The sequence below is a fragment of the Tetrao urogallus genome (genome assembly GCF_951394365.1).
Source record: "Tetrao urogallus genome assembly, chromosome: 19".
Taxonomy (NCBI): Eukaryota; Metazoa; Chordata; class Aves; order Galliformes; family Phasianidae; genus Tetrao; species Tetrao urogallus.
This window is the reverse complement of record NC_136832.1, coordinates 5,297,524-5,312,824: the sequence shown is the minus strand read 5'-3', so window position 1 is coordinate 5,312,824 and position 15,301 is coordinate 5,297,524. Positions and strand designations below refer to the sequence as shown.

At 47.9% G+C, this 15,301-nt stretch overlaps 1 protein-coding gene across 7 annotated transcripts in view; it reads left to right on the top strand.

Moving 5' to 3' along the window:
• Positions 1-4,855: 4,855 nt before the first annotated feature.
• Positions 4,856-15,301, top strand: part of DNM1 (dynamin 1) — a gene marked incomplete at both ends in the record, with an annotated part of 58,892 nt that continues 48,446 nt past the window's right edge. For all 7 annotated transcript variants that reach the window (XM_079544555.1, XM_079544554.1, XM_079544553.1 and 4 more), the window contains one exon: positions 4,856-5,016. In XM_079544555.1, coding sequence (XP_079400681.1) covers positions 4,856-5,016 — 161 coding nt within the window. The remainder of the gene's footprint in view (positions 5,017-15,301) is intronic.

The following is a 15,301-nucleotide window of genomic DNA, read 5'->3' as shown; positions in this document are numbered from 1 at the left end:
AGGGTTTTTTTTTTTTAAGTGTTCTTGATATGTAACTTGCAGAAGTCTATGAAGGGTCATGTTAGTGAGTAAGTAACTTAAGAGTCTGGTGTTTTACTGTTACACCTTCTGATGTAGGCTAGAGGCTTCCCTTAAAGCCTGGGCTTTCTCCTGCTTGGTCCTGTACTCCAGTTATTCAGTAAATAGCCTTCCATAAGCTTTTAAACCATAAGCCTACCATTCAGTGCACAGACTCTACTGAACTGAGACACAAACCTGAACATGGATTTAGTCCCATGCACACACAGTATATGTATAATCAATGGATATCAAGATGTTACAACCACAAAATAAACAAGAGAGTTAGGCGAAGTGGACTATGATAACAAGAGAGAATAAATGGAAGGCTTACCCTTATGCTGGGCTCACCACAGGGGATCAATCAGAGGTTCAGGCCGTGACTCAGCAGTTCCCATACAGTGTAAGTCAGGGTTAGGGCTACAGAAAGTAAAAACACCTCCTGCTTTATCAACCCACGTTCCAAAGGTGATCTTCAGGATGCAGTAATGTACCAGACATAAACATCATACCTACTTATGGCTTAACTGAATCCAGAGGGGAAGGTTCTACATTCACCTGACTCTGCTCAGTTTGAAGATACAGATGCAAGTTGACGGTGCAGAAATTGGGCTAGGATCCTTTATCACAAGCAACAAAGCAGCATGCTCTGACTGTCAGCCAAGGGGCACTGTTGTTCCTTACTGAGCACTGGTACACGGAACTTTAGCTCTTGTCTCATGAAAATCAAATTGTTTTTGTCTTCCTTCCCCATGAGGAATATCTCCCTCTCAACAATTAGGCAGCTTGCCTCTCAGTGCTCAGCATACAGTGTACGTGTGTGAATACATGGAACCTTAAAGACAAGGTTGTTACTCAGTGTCTTAAGCCATACAGACTGCAGTATCCCAGGGCCGGGGCTGCTTATACAAAGGTTCTCTCATTGACAATGGCAGGAAATCAAACAGTTACAAGAATGAAAAGGTCAAGACAGGAAAATGACCCAGAAGGTACTCTTCAACAAACAGATGACCCAACAACTGCGTTACGCTTCCACACGATTAAGTGGGGTTGTGACATTTCTTGGTAGATAAGGGGACAGCCATATGAATGTTTTTTATCTAGGAGCTGCATTACATTATATATTCAGACAAGCTTTTGCTGGGCTATGTGAATTTGTTCCAGGGACCAGATCAGGCCTGCAGATAATCAGACATTTCTAGCTTACAGAACATGCCTGGACTGTGCAGTTGCACGTTTTAATTTTAACTCTGATGAAGAGTTGCTGTGCAGTCCTTGGTGAAGCTGCATATACTTGGATTTTCAAAAGCAGTAATCTCCATTTCCCAGTGCCTATGAGAGGTACAAAACAATCTGTTGCCTACCATTTCCTCTGAAGTCTGCAGTGCTATTACTCACCCATTTCACTAGGATTTAAGCTCCTTCTCACTTCCGTGTCTCAAACCTATCAAACTCCTTGAAGAAAAAAGCACATGGAGCTAGAAAGCACTTTTTTTCCCCCTCCTTTTCTCTCCTGCTTTTGGAGACTATCCACTGAAATAATGAATAAGTGTCGAGTTGCACCAGGCCTGCCCTCAAAGGCTTATAGTAGTTAGCAGTTATTCTGTTTTCCATGTCTATTTTATGTGCAGAAGGACCACATTCACACATGTGAAAGAAGTAGCACACAGTAATTCAAAGCAAAATTACCAGTGAGATATTCATCACCATTCACTGTTCTATTGCTTCAGAAACCCATTCCCAATATTTCTCCACTGGCAGGGCAGGCCCATAGCACAGAAGCACAGATACTACTTTCAGCCCTGGTTCACCAAATGGCCAATCTGCTTCTTTCAGAAGAACAATTTCTGTCACCTCACCAGATGTGGAAAGCACAGAGAGCTCAGCTTTGCTGCTCATTTAAACTCACATTCATATCCTAACAGACTGTAACATTCAGCTTCTTTCTTTATATACATTCTGGCTTCTGTGGAGCTGCTTTAAAGACAAACCTTACCCATAGTCCTGTACTCTTTTTGAGGGATTTGCAAACCAGTTCAGCAAATTTCCTGTTTCAGAACAGAAGAAAAATAATCACTATTATGTCCTGTAAGGAAAAACAGTGATCATGGCCCTCTGAGCTGTTTTTCTTTCAGATAGCTTTTCCAACCAATAAGAACACTAGAGAAACCTTTTATTTGAGAGACAGATACAAGAGATCAACAATGCCACCACAGTATCATCACTACTACAGTAGAATTTAAGTACCAATAAAATTCTTTAAAAATGTATATGAAGATATAAAAATGCCTATAGCAGTAGAAACAAATTGGCTATATAATATACTCTGCACTCACGCACAGGGCAATAATCCCATCCCCAGTCCTTTGCAGAACTTACATTCTTTCCTTTATTTATAAACATTTCCCAAACATTCATAACTCTACCTGGAAAGAATGGAAACTGCAGCATCTGCACTTCTAAGAAACAGTTTGCAGACGACTAGGAGAAGCACAAGCTAATTGCATTCCATGTTTTCGCCTCTTTCTCAGAAGACTAAACGTTATTTTTCCAAGGGCAAACATTCTGTCTTATTTCACAAACACTGCTGCTCTTCAGTATTCCCCCTAACAGATGATCACATAGCTGTTTTTCTCCTAAAGCTTGCACGTGCTGCTGTGTAAGTCACAGGCAGGAGGTATAACAGAATCAAAAGGTCTGTGTGCTCCTCACATCCTTACAGCTAAGATTCTTGCAGGAGAGAAAATGGAAGGTTTAGGACTGGGATTCTACGTGCCTGCAGTTCTCATTGCCATCAATGGGAGGTGTAGGTTATCTAGAGCTTGTTGAAAATCAAGCCTCACTTTCTTCAGCGCTGTTTGGGTCTGGTTGAGCTGTATGACTGCAACTGCTGCTGAAATGCTTAAACAGACTCCATGATATTAATGAGTTCTCATAGGAGTAACACTGCAGGCACATACTGTATTGTCATTTCTCTCAGTGTGCAACTGCAAAGCTGAGGAAGCAGTAACTTTTTCTTTTTTAACCTCTGTTAGAGTTCCACTAATGCTGATCTGCTGAGAGACCTGTGCAAAATTCAGGAATATCACTGCAAATTTTTACCACGTTTCCTCCCTCCCACCTTTCTTGTTTACTTGAAGAACACCGTCAGCTCCCTCCCATCATTCCAGTGTACTTTTGTCCTTGGAGACCCCAGTAAGCTAGACAAATGACCCCTCAATGATAGGACCACACCTTTCCAAGGTTTTTCTGCAGTAAACTTAGAGCCATGTGCTTAAACTTCAGGTTATGCCAACTTCTAGGAATAAAGCAATTTTTTCTTCTTGTGGTTCTTCATGTAATGCTTCAAAGATCCTTGTGGTGTGAAGTACCCTAAACACCAGCTCTGACTCATAGAGGAAGGTGACATTGCTCTCCAAACGTCTGATGCTCTTTGGTCTTTGTGGTGACATCTAAGAAAGGGCAGCTATCAACTTTTGCTGGAAAAGCAGTCTTCAGAATGGTTTAGAAGATGCTCAAAGACATTTGTCTACAGCATCTATTGAGTTTCTACAGCTTGTTTCTTGATATATGCTAGAAGAAAAAATAGCATCAACAGCCCCCAAAACAACCCACGTGTGCCCTACTATAATGTTACCTATGCAGATGGAGCAGATCTGCTCTCTTTTCCTCCTTCAGCTGTCTGACTTGCATGCTGGTGATGCTCCCAAGCATTTTTCTTGAGCATCTTTCCCACCGCAGTGAAGCAAACGGATCCATCCACACATCTGTTGGTTTCTCTGAACGCTCAGGTCAGTATTTCTGCACAGATTCCACTTGATAGACATCTGTGAAACTTTGCCTAGAATCATTAAAATAAATAATAATAAAACATTAACACAAAACACACAGCTCGGAATCTGTTGTGGTTTTGGTGCCCCTTCCCCCCATCGCCCCCCCCCCAGGGCTGTGAGCAGGAGCAGGGCTGAGCTCTGGGACACGCAGCATCCCCTGCTCTCCTGAGTCATTGCAGCCGCCCATTTCTCAGCACCTGCTTTCACTGCTGCACTTTCAAATCAAACGTGGCCTCGTGTTATTTTGTTATCATAAAAAAAGTATCCCTTTGGAAAGGCTAAAGGCAGCTTTGTCCATTAAAAGTCATTTGTCTGTGATAAAATGACATCCCTCATTTGCATTTCTGTACAACAAGCATAGCAACAGCAGCAGCAGCTCCTCTTTTGCAGCAGTAAGCAGAAATCGATGTGTTTTTCATCCTTCTTTCAGCGAGGATGAAGCAGCACAAACGCAGCACTGCTGTAGGTCCCACCCGAGCCACTTGTGGTGTCCGCACACCCAGCAGCGTCGCAGGTCCCACCGTGACACCTTGCCACGGGTGTAAAACCTACAGCCGTAGCACTGAACCACACGGACACCTTACCCACATCCTGACGGGACATCCACAAACCGTGCTGCGGGAGGGACGGAAGCCCGACGGGTCCGCAGCAGGGAGCTGACGGAGCCTCGCAGGTCGCAGCAGCACGCAGCCCCGACCCGCAGCCGCCCCGCACGGCTCCCCTCAGGCGGCGCCCCGGCGCGGACTACAACTCCCAGCGTGCAGCGCGGCGCCCGCAGCCTTAAGGCGCCCCCCTGCGGCGGCGGCTCGCGCGGAGAAGAGCTGAGCCCGGGCGGCAGCGGGCGGCGTCGAGCGGGGCTGAGCGGTGCGGGCCGGTGCTCAGCAGCCGGGCGGGAAGGGGTCGGTACCCGCCGCTGTTAGAGCCGCAGCGGGAGGTCAGCGGGAGCGAGGAGCCGCGCCGCCGCCATGGGGAACCGCGGGATGGAGGATCTGATCCCGCTGGTCAACCGGCTGCAGGACGCCTTCGCCGCCATCGGGCAGAACGCTAACCTCGACCTGCCGCAGATCGCCGTGGTCGGGGGGCAGAGCGCCGGCAAGAGCTCGGTGCTGGAGAATTTCGTCGGGAGGTACGGGGCGGGGAGGCTGCGGGGCGTCCCGGGCGGTGCGGGGCGCGAGCGGAGCCGCGGGGGATGCGGGCGGTGCGGGGCGCGGAGAGCGCGGCGCGTGCGGCAGAGCCGCGGGGTGTGCTGTGCTGTGCTGTGCGGTGCGGGGCGGTGCGGGCGGCGCGGGGCGCGGGAGGAGCCGCCGGGTGCGCGAGCGATGCGGGACGTGCGTTGAGCGGTGCACGGGCGCGGAGCTGCCGGCTGCACGCGGCGTTGCCGTTGGGCGCGCGGGTGGTGCAGCGCACGCACGGCGCGGTGCAGAGGCAGAGCCGCGGGGTGCGCGCAGTGCGGGGCGCTGCGGTGCGAGGAGGGGGAGGGAACCGCGGCGGAGCCCCCAGCATTGCCGCAGCTCGGGGCTGGTGGGAGCCCCCGTTACGTAACGGGGCAGAGCGGCTCCGAACGTCTCCCCCTTCCCCGGTCGGGTGTCTCTTCGGGTGTGCGTGAGGCTGAGGGTCCGTGTGCTCCGTATTCCAACCCCTTCGTGGCGATGGGTGCCGCGTCTGGAGCTGCGGGAAGGATGGGGCTCTCCCTCCCCTGCGCCCGCATCCCCGCTGCTACCATTTTGTGGCAGGCGATGCACCGCTGCCTTCCCTTCATGTGACCTTCGCATTCATCATCTGCAACTTGAGTCAATGGCAGCGCGGTGATCCGCTCCAGCACAGACACACAACACCTGGGGAGGGGTTGTTCTCAGCTGTGCTGACCTCCTTAATTAATTGCATTCAGCCCTACGCAGGTTCAGCTATCGAGATATTTTGTGATGCTGTAGGTAGCTTGCTGTTGCCTTGTCTGAAAGCAGCAGCTACTGTGGTACCTGCTCAGATGCTTGCGTGGGCTTTTCTTTATCAGAAAACTGTATTTATGACACTGTCTATAGGAGGCTGTACTCCCACCCCCACTCTTTCTGCTTAAACATACAATATAGAATGGCTTGTGAGGCTCTGGAAGGGTCTGCACAGTGTGTTTGAGTTGGTTGTTTACCTGCAAGCACCCCAAATTCTCTTCCATTGCCTCGAGCAGTGCTGCATCCCCTGGGCAGAAGGCACAGGATTGTATCTGGCTCAGAGAAAGCACAGCTGGAGCAAGATTTCTTTAAAATACAGAAACACATCCAGCATTTGGGATCCTTTCTGGCAGGCTTCCACCAGTCTACGCAGTATTCCCAGAGACGCTGGGAGACATGCAGGGGAAGGGCATTGCATGAATGCATTTCATTGAGCCTTGGGTCACCAGCCAGCATCCACCTTTTTGTCTTCTGACCTGCAAGAAAATAAAGATTCCTACCCACAAAGGGGAAGCCTTGCAGCCCCACAGCTTACTGAAGGGGAGGAGGGGTCCCCCGAATGTGATAAGCAGAGTGGGTTCACCTGTTGGCTCTGCTGTTTTCATGCTTTCTAAGTACTGGCAGCCTGACCTCGTAAATCCTTTTTAGAGGATCTGTGCAGGCAGTGCTGCAGTGCTGTAATGTGTAATGGATGGCTGCTGGATCGCAGGAGGGTTTGCTGAGGGATAGTGGTTGGGCTGCCCCTTTCTTTAGACTGAGAAAACATAATGGGGTCTCGGTCATCTCCATTGGGACCAATGGGAACTGGGGAGTGTCTGCCTGCTGGAGCTCAAATGAATGAAATTATTTTCCATTTTGTGGCTGATTCCTGGGAGAACCTGTGACCTCAGTGTCCCATCTGTCCCTCCAGCAGCGAGCTGTGGTGGCTTTTAGGAAATGCAGTAGTGATGGATCCCCAGAGCAGGCGCTGTGTGAAGCTGTCTGTAGAGAAGTATATAAAGGAAATAATTGGGCTGGAAATGGAAAACGTGTCAAAGGGAGGAGTCCCCTTTCCATTTGATACCATTGAGTGCTGGCTGGATTGGAGACTGGCAACATGAGACATCTTGCAATATATGTGTGTATGCTGCAAAACCCAAACCTGCTGAAATAGCAGTGGGACCCTGCTGTAATGCATCATGTTGTTTTGTGTAGGGGTTGAAAACCACAATAAGAAGCTATGAAAGAGTGGAATAAACATGGCTCCTCATTGTGATTGTGATAGGGGTGTGAGGAGAAACCATGGCCTGCTGTACAGATGTCATTGTTAGTGTGGCTGTGGCATATGTCACATCTCCAGCCTGCCTCTGGGATGGTGGCGCAGCAGCTGCTCACTGCACATGGAATAAGGGTGCTGGTGCTGATGAGTTGCTCAGAGAGCGTGGAGATCTGCATGCAGTGAGGCTGCATGATGTGCTTGGTAGAGATGTTTCAGCAGAGAGACTGCAGGTTCCTGCAGGGCTGGCTTTCCCATCCGTACCTGTGAAACTCATTCCAAATTATCAGGTTGTGTTTGTGCAGTAGGACAGCCTGCTGGTCCCACTGCCAGCCGCAGGCTCTGGCTGTGCAGAACTTCAGCCCAGGGCTGCCTCTGAATCCCACAGATACTAAAAGCCTCAAAGCACAGAGGAGTGATGCTGACTGCAATTGGTGTTTACTTGTGTATCTTCCCAAACAAATATCTTTTTTTTCTTTCTGCATGCAAAGGCTTCTTAGTTGCTGCTAATTACTCCTTCAGTGTCACTTATTCTGCTGTTAACGGATTATCCAACAGTGCAGAGCCTGTATTTATAATACCAGATGTCGACAAGGCAGCTATGTGTGCTTTTGCTGCCGGGGACTCAGCATGGTGGCTGCTGTAGCAGCTGATGGTGTTAAAATCACTGAAGAGGCAAGAGAAGCTGTGCAAAAGCCAGCCAGGTGACACGTCTGTTTGCAGACTGGTTTATCCTGGGCTTCAAAACTGGTAGGAAGGTTAATCTGGTCATCTCTAGGCATTTGCTGCTGCTGTGGTTATGGGCTCAGAGGATAATTCTCATTGGAAGAGACCTCAGAGGGTCACTGAGTCCGTGCTTATGGTGTTGGTGCCTCCCTGCCGCATTGCTCCTTGTGGGGAGAACAAGGCACCTCTGACTTCTGCAGAACAGATGGCCTAAGGGGGCTGTGGAGAAGGCAGCGACTGTGAGCTGGGAACAGTGGGTGGAAGGACTTGAACGGAGGTGAAACATCTTGTTTCTGATGGAGGGAGCCAAGCAGTGCCAACGCTGTGGGAACTGAATTGGCATTTATTTGGTCCCAGACCTGAGCATTCGCTCAGAACCATCCTTCTCTCTTGCAGTCTTATATATCCCTAACCAAATACCTTGCCACCAGGCTCTGCTGAATTAACTGCTGGTTGTAAACTGCCTGGAAGGAAACTGGAGGCAGGTCAGGACCTAAAACTCAGTTGTGTTGAGCTAGCCCTGTTTCTTCTGTAGCACAGACTTCAGCACTGGAAAGGTGTTCTGTAGTATTCACCAGCATGGATAAAAGACCAGGAAAAAGGCAGCATGGCCAGAGTGCTGGCAGAGAGACTAATTGCAAGACACATGCAATTACTGTATGATCTGTGAGCTGGACAAATGCTGTTGCCTATTTGCAAGTTAAAGCCATAGGCATTTCTTGGAAAATGACTTATTCAGAGCTGCAGAGCATGGCGCAAGAGCCAGGAGTAGGACTCTGCTGTTCAGGGAAATACCATGGTCGAATAATGGACCTTCAAATGGCAGCACCCTTCAGTCCTTAGTGAAGAAAGTACCTCTTTTCATCCAGCATTAATTAGAAGGAAGAAAAAAGCGTGGAGTGGTGTGAGAGAGTCGATAATGTGTTACAACAGACCACAAGATAAATTATTCTAGCTTCAGAGAAATCTATATAGCTCCTAGTGAACACTTGGAGGAGGAGAATCATTAGGAGGAGTAATTAAGTTAAAACAGAACATAACATGGGTTGCTGTCAGAAGAAAAAAGAATGCCTGAATGTTATGGCTTGTAGGTGCAACAGTGCCTGTGTTTGTCCTCTGACTGCTTCTGTTAGTTGTGCAGAGGTTGGTTCAAGTGAATACAGGTCTGATATCTTTTCTGCGTCCTGCAGCAGTTGGATCCCTGTTCATCTTACCTCTCAGAGGTGACCTCGTACTTCTGATAACAGCCTCATGTGCTGTTGGTCCTGAGCGTCTTTGGAGGCTGAGGGCTGCTCTGCAGAAGCTGGCAGCTTCTTGTTGGGTGTGAGGAGTTGGGATTGCTTAAAAGCACTGATAGGCTGCCTTAGATTTTCTAGGAAAAGAGAAGCTTATAGCATGTTTCAGACTGTTCACACAGCAAAGAGGAAACCAGCCGTACCTAATTTGGAAGGTGATGCTCATGTCATGCCAGGTGGGGCTTGCTGGGACCTACTGGTGTGTGAAAGTGGCAGGAATTTGTCACCTAGGAGCTGGCAGGTTGGGAGAACAGCTTCTGTGCTGGAGTGGGCTTTCCCTTGTTATCACAGTTACCCTCCTGTTGGGAGTTTTGGAGCTTTTTGAGCATCCGTCCTTGTGCTGATTTGAGATGGGTAAATGGTGTCTTTTGTGCTTGCTCTATAAACAGTATGCTGGGGCATAGAGCTGATAAGGGTCTGCAAAACCAGTGGGGGGAAACTCCTAAAAGCATTCCCCTATGCATAAATTGTTGAATAAATGCTTTTAGGATTGTGCAGAAATTGTTTTTCAAAGCTCCATGTGCTCACATTATTACAGCTTTTCAGTTGTAAACAAACAAAAGCGTGCTGAAGACAAATTTTGTTTTTAAAGGCTGCTGATTGTTCCTTGTAGCCACAGATCAATACCTTGATGGGGATGCCAAGTGAAGGCCTTGAACCCACTTTCCCCAGTGCCTCTGAGAAGACAGGACTCCACTGTACTTAAATAGAAGGTGTGGGAGTCTGTCTGCAGTGCTGTATCTGAGGCACCTTCTGAAAATGTTATTCTAAGGCAGGAAGCTGGTCCCCTTCCTGGCCGTGTGAATTACTCAACATTCCTGCTTTGTGCTTCAAGTTGCAGCCTGCCTATCCAAGAGTGAGGAAAAATGCTGGAGTGAAGACTTAACATCTTTAAGATGAATTCTTTTTGTAGGGAAGCCGAAGAAGTAGATGACAAAGCAGAATTTAATCAAGGAAATGTAGCTCTTGCTGTGTTCTGGCTTGAGGGGTGAAACTTGTTATGATGCACTGGGCAGCAGATTTATTAGGAGCAAACCCATGAGGACTCCACCCATGTGAACCAATCCTCCAGTTTTTGTTTCAGACCGTGGACTTGAGTGGCAAAAACAAAACAGTGACAAGGGATGCTGGGCAGTCGCCTCGAAGCATGTGGAGCTCAGCCTGTATTGCTTAATGTAAGGTTGTTTTTGAGGTGGCATCTGTGACAAGAAGCCTACTGGCAATATGCACAGCAAACCCTATTAATATGTCACTGAGAAAAAAGAAAAACAATTTTGGGTGTAATGCTTTCCTCCTTGGACTCGCAGATCCGTAACCATATGAGTCAGAGTACTGCTGGCTGGGAGGAAGGCTAAAATGAAATCTGCCAAGAAGAAGAAAATCATGCATAGCAAGGAAACAGCCCGCTGGTGGGACAATTTCTCATTACTGTTGAGCTGAATTATTTCTGATTTCAGATCTGATGACAGATGGGCCTGGCTGGCCTGGGGTCGGAGCTGTGCTGCAGGGCTGGGGTCTGGGTGCTGATGGTGGGTGCCTTCCTTAGAGGCTGTTGGTCTTGGTCACATCATGTGCACTTATCATTAATGGACACTAAAAATGACACCAGAGAAGGTTAACAACAAGAAGCAAGCAGTTTTTCTTAGCAGTAAATGGAAACTCTGTGACGATGATGCAGCAGTGCATGATGAGCCATGCCTTCCCACAGCAGTGGTGTGCGGGGCCTTTGCAGTTGGTGCAGCCTCATGTGCTGTTTGGTACTGAGCATCTTTGGAGGCTGAGGGCTGCTCTGCAGAAGCTGGCGGCTTCTTGCTGGGTGTGAGGAGTTGGGATTGCTTAAAAGTACTGACACGCTGCACTAGACCGGCTGGCAGCACTGCTGAGTGTAGACTTTGAGGTGCTTTGGTTGGAGAGCTGCGGACTTGTTGAGCTGCATTTCCACTCACATTGCAGTGTGGATCTCACTGCCTCTGCCAGCCGTCCTGTCAGCTGCCCTGCATCAAAGCCTCTCTGAAGCTCTGCAGAGCCCATCGTGGCCCAGGGGGATGAGCCCAGAGCTTTGGGCCTGGTGACCTTCAACACTTGGATGGTCTGGTCAGGTCTGAAGCAGGTCAGACGCATTCTGAAAGGCTCCAAAATTCTATTTCTCTTTATATTATCCTATAGCAATGGGATGAGGGGCAGAGATTGACCCCCACCTCACCACAGCCTCCTTTCTGGGGCTGCAGGGAGCGATGAGGTCTCACCTGAACAAACTCCAAGTTACCCAATAATAAGCATAATACATGCTTTAGAAGGATAAATGATGCTCCTGTGTAGATGGGACAGTGTCACAGATCAGGGCAGTTAGGTTGCTGACAGCTGCTTCCTGTGTGACCTTCAGGCTTGTCCTGGCTCCTGGGCTGGTGCTGGCTGCTACAGGTAGCTGCTTTCCTTGCCTCCGTGGCTCAGCACAAGATGAATGATCCCTGAGCCTGAAATCTCTGATCTGAGTGTTGGATGTTCACAGAGCTCTGGCAGATCCAGCTGGGACCAAACAGAGGTGAGGTGGTGTTTTGGACCCTGCTCAGCAGCTTCCTGCAGTTCAGCATAACACACGTTGGATGCGGGCATTGTGCAAGCTTCTCAAGCTGTTTTGCTGACTGGAAGCAAACTTGCCAACTTCTGCCACTTTTCTGCAAAGTCTTATGACTCGTGTGGCTTTTCTTAGAGCCCTGGGCACAGCAATTAAGCTGACTGAAGAGCAGTGCAAATTTAGTATTGAAAACATCCATTTCAGGGATGCTTGTGGGTATCCTTTAAAGAAAAGGACGTTGTTTCCTGAAGTACTTCAGGAGATAGAGCTAAAGAATTCCAAAGCTTCTGCAAGGCCTGCATTGTCAGATGTGGGCCTTCCCTTTCTGAGAATCAGGGCTTATGTCCCTGTAACAGAGCTATAAGCTCTGTTAAAATACTTGTACTGCAGCCATAAAAAATTATGCAGAGTGAAGCTTGGAGTAAAACCAGTTCCTCACTTGACTGAAACAGGAATTGAATTCAAGTCTCAGGGGGTGAAAATACTATTTTAATAATTTATGGCCTCAGCAGTCCCCTTTAACACTCTGTTTCCTGTTTCTTATGGCTTCAGGTTGTGTTGTTGCAGCTGTGCTGAAGGGTGAAGAGTTAATACTGCCAGAGCAAGCAGGAGGGTTGTGGAGATTCCTGCCTGGCTGTGCTGGGACTGTCGTTTTGTTTGTGAAACTGCCTTGGTATGAGAGTGGCCAGCACAGTACCTGGGATGCCTAGGAAAGGACTGAGCAGATATTAAACTGATGCTGCTGTGGATTTTAGCTGAAGAACCAGGCAGTGTTGATGTAATCCTATATAAAAAAGTGTGTAAACTGCAGCTATGTTTCAGAATCGTTTTTCAGTCGCATTTAGGCTCTGAAAGCATTGCTAGGCAGAATTTTACAGAGATGCTGTGCAGCTGATGCTCAACATCTGCAAGCATTTTTACAGCAGAGTCAACTTACCCTGGAGATCATTAAGAAAAACAACTTTTTTTGAGACTGGAGATGCAGGGCTGGGGCAGGCTGTACTGAATTTCTTAGTACAAAGAAGAGATACCTAAAGGCAGAACCTTTGAACAAGTCTTTGTTTTGCTCCTCTTTGCATTCCTGTCACTCTCACATGTGTAAAGGCAGAGTATATTTGGTAAGATCTGGCTCAGGGCTCTGACAAAAATCAGCAGCCCACTGCAGCTCTGGAGCTCTTTGTCATCTGAGTAATTACAGAGCTCCATGAGCAGAGGCTTGTAATAACTGACCATTTGCTGCCTGCTCACCAGCACAGCAATGGATCTCCATCAGTGAAGGAGTGTACCTGATAGCCTGTTAGCTCAGAAGTAAGCTAGCAGAAAGCAAAGCTCTAACTCCTACTTTTAATGGTGATATTTGGCTCCACTGACTTGCCTGTGGTTTACTCTGAACATACACTGCTCTGAGTGGGAATGGAGCACATTAGATTTTTCTCTCTTTCTGGCTGCTGTGATCTCTAGAGTAATCTCTGGATATTTCTTAAGCTGATTGTGCTTTTACTTTTAATAGAAGCTCCTCTATGAATAGCTGGGAATTGCCTGAGCATGGTGATGGCCTTGTGAGGTCTGCTGCAGCAGTGGTACAGCTCGAGGCAGGGAGGGGACCAGCATACAATAAAGTTGCAGAACATCCTCTGGGGGTGTCACACTGCAAAGCTGATGCTGCAGCTCCAGTGCTGAAGCTCAGGGTGCATCTTCTGCTTCAGCACAGCAATCAGGAGGCAGGCAGTGCATTTGCTGCTTTGGTTTGGTATATGGGTTCCTAGGAGTTACTCTATTTGATCCCACTTTTGTTTTTGGTGTAGCTTGGAAATGGAGATGTCTTCAGTGGTTTTTAAAGTAGAAATTAATGCTTCTGCACTGGCGGTGGTAACAGTCAGTCTACTTATTTTTCTTCAAGGGCTTAAGAAGTAGCATCTCTGCACCATGTTTCCAGCCAGGGTGATCCTAATTATATCTGAAACTGCAGAGGTGCAGTGCATAGCAAGGAGCTTGGCACTGTTCCTGCATACTTCTCCACACAGCAGAGATGCATTGGCATCTTAAATTCCCTCTGCAGGGTGGCTGTGCACCTTGATCAGGATGTGCTAGGGCCAAATGATGCAGTTACCATGCAGAACTGCCCTCCCTCCTGACCCACCAGCAGGGAACCAGCCTGCCTCCCTGCTCCCAGCACTCTTACCTCGGCAAGGTAAATTCTCAGGGTACATGCATCCAGTGGTACACATCCACCACCTATATGTGGACAGTGATGGTACAGCAGGGCTTGAAATGCCACCCCCTTCCTCATAGAGCTTCTGTGGGTTCTTAATAGTGGGCTCAAAGTGTTTCTGCCTCTTCCAATGAACCTTTTCAGTTCTTTCTGCCTTTTGTGGCATTCAGGCCCTGAGGAGACTGTCTGGGAGTGGAGAAGTGTCATGCTGCAGTGACGGAACGTGCCTTGAGCTATATTTGTTCTCCTTGCAGCAAATACCAGGACGCCAGAGGTGAAGGAGTTTTGACAAGAAATCTAAGATGACACTTAGTATGAACCTGTGGTGTTTTTGGATCTGTCACTGCACCAGTTTCCTTCTGTGAAGGACAGAAAGGCAAAAAGATGATAAGCTTCTTTATATCAGGAGTCTCCATGTGGGGCATAGCATCAATATTGGTTATTTCTGCATGAACTGCTGGTGATCCCCAGCACAGGAGAGCCTTTGCTGCGGGACTCTGGAGAGCTAGGACAGATTAAGACACTGGTGGTGGAGAAATAGAAAGGTTGATGTGTTGCTCATCAGTTTTTAGCATGTGTTAATCCTAGTGTGTTGCAGTGTCTGTGCTTTCCCGTCAGTTCATCATTCCTGTGCCAGAGTTTCATTGTATAGCTTGTCCTTTGTTTCCTTCTCTGTTCAAGTTGCAGGTGCAGTGCAGGCCACGTTTTAAAGGGCTGCCACTGTCTGTGATGGCAAAGCCAGGATTTGTCAGTAGATTTGTTTGTGCCGAAGCAGAGCAATGCTACTGCAGAATGATGACAGATCAGCGCAGCTTGAGGAGACAAGCAAAGATGCTGGGTCATGGGTTTACCTTTTGTGGCTGTAAAAACTGGATTTCTTTTCTACAACTGGGACTGAGCAGGATTGATTTTTTTTTATTATTATTATTTATTTATTTATTTATTTATTTATTTTTAGGGTATTAATGACTAGAACTGTCCTCTTGAAGGCTGCTGTCTGAAACTTGCAGGGCTGTTACGGGGATAATGCCCTGCAGGTGAAGCTGTATGTATAGCAGAATATATTGTCTGTGACTTTGTTCTAGTATTTGTGTGCTTCAGTGGGAGTAAAAGATAAACTCGTTTCCATATGATGATGGAGAAAAATCATCAAGGCATACAGAGCGTGTTTTGCAGCTGCTGGGATGGAGAGCACAGCACGTCTGTGCTGGATTTTCTTTGTCCATGGAGTCCTGCACTCAGGCAGTGCAGTAGATGTTCCCCTGGATGCTGTTGCAGGGCTGGCTGGGTTGGCTTCTTGCTCTTAAATGAACTGAAGATGCAGAACCCTACGGTGAAATGAGCTTTGTTTTCTTCCTGCTGGGATTCTCATCCTTGAAATCAAAGCTGTGATTTGCTGCCA